Genomic DNA, 4,206 nt, shown 5'->3' on the forward strand with positions numbered 1-4,206 from the left:
TAGAGAGATAAAGTTGATGCGGTTGCTAAATTTTAAAAAGCATGCTTAAATCACTAAAAAAAAAATAAAGAGTGATATCATTTTTACAAATAGCCTTATAATTTTTATAGTTTTAACTTAAAATAATAGATTCAAAGATCAGGCTTTTCTCAAAATATTAATTTATGAAGTTTGTCCTTATTAATTTGGCGAACAAATTTAGTTATTTTTGAATATAAGTTGGAAGTTTGTACTTATTAAATTGGAGAGCATATTTAATAATTTTCAAATATAAGTTGATGGTCAATGAAACTAATGATATAGTACCAAGTTTTCAACCAAATAATAAATGCAAAAAGATGATCACTAATTCATTGACGTGATATATCCTTTGCTTCACACACATCGCATTCGAAGTCTGACCTTAAGAGTCCGTCAAGTCTTCAGCCACATACCAAAATGAAAGCAAATAACAAGTGCAACACCACCATGGCAATCATAATCCATCAATGGAAATCTTAATCATTCTCCTCTTCTCCTTCTCTTTAACTTCTATTCTCACGACATCAAAAGCCATCGACACAATATCCGCAACTCAGTCTATTAGAGATGGTGGTCAGACTATAGTTTCAGCTGATGGCTCCTTTGAATTGGGATTTTTCAGCATCAAATCTAATAGATATTTGGGTATATGGTTCAAAAAGATTTCTGAGGGAACTGTTGTCTGGGTTGCCAATAGAGAAACTCCGCTTACGAATTCAACAGGAGTTTTAAAATTTGATGGCAGAGGAAGTCTTATTCTTCTGAATCAAGAAAACTTGACCATATGGTCTGGTAATACGTCAAGAGCTGTGCAGAATCCTATTGCACAGCTTCTCGATACTGGAAATTTCGTTATTAGAGACGAAAACGACGTCAACCCGGAAAATTACTTGTGGCAAAGTTTTCATCATCCTGACAAAACATTTATGCCCGGAATGAAAATTGGAAGACTGGCTGGAGGGGTTGAAGTTTATACAACTTCATGGAAGAGCATAGATGATCCCTCCAAAGGTGAATATTCATTTCAGCCAGATTCCTCTGGTTTACAGATGGTTCTTGTAAAGAATTCAGTAGTCATATCTAGATCTGGACCATGGAATGGTATTAGCCAGAGTGGTTTGCCTTTCTTGAAACCAAATTCAATTTATAACTATACAATGGTTATCAGTGGAAATGAGAGCTATTATACTTTTGACCTTGTTAGCAAATCTGTTTTTTCAAGAATTGTTTTGAGTGAGAATGGTGTCAATAATCGGTATGCGTGGATAGATCGGACCCAGCAATGGCAGCAGATCTCATCTGCACCAGCAGATAATTGTGACACTTATGATCAATGTGGTGCTCATGGCAGCTGTGACATTAGTAATACACCTGTTTGTTCGTGTTTGAATAGATTTGTGCCTAAATTAGAAATTAATTGGAATGCAACAGATTGGTCCGGCGGATGTGTTCGACGGACGCCACTAGATTGCCAGAGAGGAGATGGGTTCATAAAGTATTCAAATGTTAAATTGCCTGATATGCTAAATTATTCAACCAATTCAAGCTTGACCATAAAGGAATGTGAGGTGTTCTGCTTGAAAAATTGTTCCTGTATGGCCTACGCCAGCTCAAATATCGTAACTAGAAGAGGATGCTACTTTTGGTTCGGAGAACTCATTGATATCAAACAAATTAATGAAGATGGTGGACAAGATCTTTTTGTTAGATTGGCATTTTCTGAATTAGGTAATGAAACTATCAAGAGATTGCAAAATTTAACTTGCTCATCAAAAATTTGCTTAAATTGATTGATTCATGGGGTTTTTATTTTCAGATGAGAGCTCGAGTTCGAAAAAACGTAGGGTGCTCATGGCAACCCTAGTATCATTAGCAGGAATTTTTCTTCTTATCCTGTGTGTATGGTTGTTCATAAGAAGTAAAAGGAGAAAGCAGAAGAGAAGTGCACAAGGTAGAACTTGCATATTCAACTTCGTGCAGCATCTTCTTATATACTGATTCTATTTAGTATTTTACAGGAAAGTGGGAAAACAATCCGAACGAAAACTACTCTATTGACAACCATGACGAGGATCTAGAGCTACCTCATTTTGACTTCTTCGTTGTGGCTAAAGCTACCAATAACTTCTCATTCAATAATATGCTTGGAGAGGGCGGCTTTGGTCCTGTCTACAAGGTAACATAACTAGACATATAATCATGCAGAACGATAATATTTGACGGACTGTAACTTTTGATCGAGTTAAGGCACTTTTCGAACTATTGAAGATTTACTACATTAATTAGTGATTTTTCTTCTATGTTTTAATTTTAGATTTTATTTCCTAAACTTTAAAATGTCTTTAGGGTTATTATACTTTCTTTCTTTTTTTTAAAAGGCTTACAGTACTTTTTTTTGGATAAAGCTTACAATACTTTTTCTTTGTTATTTCGCGGCGCCATATGTTTTTTCAGGGCAAGCTTAGTGATGGACAAGAAGTTGCTGTAAAGAGACTGTCCAAGGAATCTAGACAAGGGCTTGATGAATTCAAGAATGAAGTTAAATGCATTGCCAAACTTCAGCATCGGAACCTAGTCAAGCTACTCGGATACTGCATTTATCTAGATGAAAGGATGTTGATCTATGAATACATGCCTAATAAAAGCCTCGACTGCTACATATTTGGTATACATCGATATATTTTTCACAGAAGTTTTCCAAAGTATATAGACTAACAAATATATAATAGTTCCATCTGTTCTATTACTTAAGGTCATAGTAATAGTGAAGTATATGATCAGCAGTCACCACCGATACTAATCTTTGAATGTATTTTAACAGATGATAACCAAAGCAAGCTTCTAAACTGGAATGTGAGGTTCCGTATTATCATCGGGATATCGAGGGGACTTCTCTATCTTCATCAAGACTCTAGATTGAGAATTATTCATAGAGACCTAAAATTAAGTAATATCCTACTAGATAAAGAGTTGAACCCCAAAATCTCAGATTTCGGCATGGCTAGAATTTTTGGGGGTAATGAAACTGCTGCAAACACAAAGCGAGTAGTCGGAACATAGTAAGTTTTGTTTACTTTCTTTCAAGAAATGCCATAAATATCTTGACAAAACACTAATTCATTTGATTGAATTATGCAGTGGTTATATGTCACCAGAGTATGCTATTGATGGCCTATTCTCAATGAAATCCGATGTATTTAGCTTTGGTGTTCTGGTGCTGGAGATAATAAGCGGACAGAGAAACAGAGGATTTACTCATCCAGACCATGAACTTAACCTTCTTGGACACGTAAGCTTTACGAGGGTACTTAAATCTTAGTTTTCTTTACATTGAAGCTCACTGTTCCTAGAAAATAAGAAAATGGTAAATAATTATGCAGGCATGGAAGCTGTTCAAAGAAGGCAGAAATCTAGAGCTTATTGGCGATTCAGCAACGGAAACTTGCAACCTATCGGAAGTAGTAAGAGCGATGCACGTTGGTCTATTATGCGTACAACATAATCCAGAAGACAGACCAAACATGGCATCAGTGGTTCTAATGTTGAGCAGTGAAGGTCCATTGCCTGAACCTAAAGAACCGGGCTTTTTCACTGACAGGAAATTGTTTGAAGGAGAATCAGCTTCCAGCCAACAAGATTTATATTCTGTGAATGAACTCACAATTACTTTGATTGATGTTCGATGAAAGGAGTCGCGAACTACACTTAAAGCTGAAGTAGGTGTATGCAAAATTACTGTAAACAACTAAGATTAGAGTGGACCATTTTTGTAAAATTACGCAACAATTACTGGGACATATAGAATTTCTACTGTAATTTTATAGTTAAAGTCGAAGTCAGTGTATGCAACATGAAAATAGTTGAGTAGTAGTTTAAGATTAGAGTCTGCAACAATCATACTAAATATTGAATCTTAGTAAGGACAAATTTTGCCATAGTTCCACATAGGCATTTTAACAAATAGATAAAGTGCAATATAAAATCCAAGAACAAACTAACCTTAACAGTTAACAGCAACTGCAAACCGATCTTGAAATCTTGAAAAACATGTTTAACCAATCATTGAAACAAAAATGTCCTAATGAAAATGTTCCTTCGCTTGTTAACTGCCTCTTTGCTAATGAAGTGTTTGATTTCAGTGGCCAATTTATTTGATTTTTAAATAAATATAATTCTAATTTTAAA

The 4,206-nt window shown here is 35.1% G+C and overlaps 1 protein-coding gene across 1 annotated transcript; it reads left to right on the plus strand.

Annotated features, from left to right (window-relative positions):
- The first annotated feature begins 349 nt into the window (after positions 1–349).
- On the plus strand, positions 350–3,915 carry LOC130014543 (G-type lectin S-receptor-like serine/threonine-protein kinase At4g27290). Its single transcript, XM_050362715.2, has 7 exons — positions 350–1,749; positions 1,838–1,972; positions 2,040–2,197; positions 2,476–2,686; positions 2,843–3,080; positions 3,160–3,310; positions 3,402–3,915. The coding sequence occupies exons 1-7, from the start codon at positions 489–491 to the stop codon at positions 3,705–3,707; spliced, it is 2,460 nt and encodes an 819-aa protein (XP_050218672.1). The 5' UTR covers positions 350–488; the 3' UTR covers positions 3,708–3,915.
- The last annotated feature ends 291 nt before the right edge of the window (positions 3,916–4,206 follow it).

Source organism: Mercurialis annua, linkage group LG2 (genome assembly GCF_937616625.2).
Source record: "Mercurialis annua linkage group LG2, ddMerAnnu1.2, whole genome shotgun sequence".
Lineage (NCBI taxonomy): Eukaryota > Viridiplantae > Streptophyta > Magnoliopsida > Malpighiales > Euphorbiaceae > Mercurialis > Mercurialis annua.

What these genes read in the sequence shown, in the direction of transcription:
- LOC130014543 (XM_050362715.2), top strand. Translation starts at nt 489, where the DNA reads ATGGAAATCTTAATCATTCTCCTCTTCTCCTTCTCTTTAACTTCTATT. An exon ending in ATTGGCATTTTCTGAATTAG is followed by an intron (nt 1,750 to 1,837) that starts GTAATGAAACTA and finishes TTTTATTTTCAG; the next exon opens with ATGAGAGCTCGAGTTCGAAA. An exon ending in GCTTTGGTCCTGTCTACAAG is followed by an intron (nt 2,198 to 2,475) that starts GTAACATAACTA and finishes ATGTTTTTTCAG; the next exon opens with GGCAAGCTTAGTGATGGACA.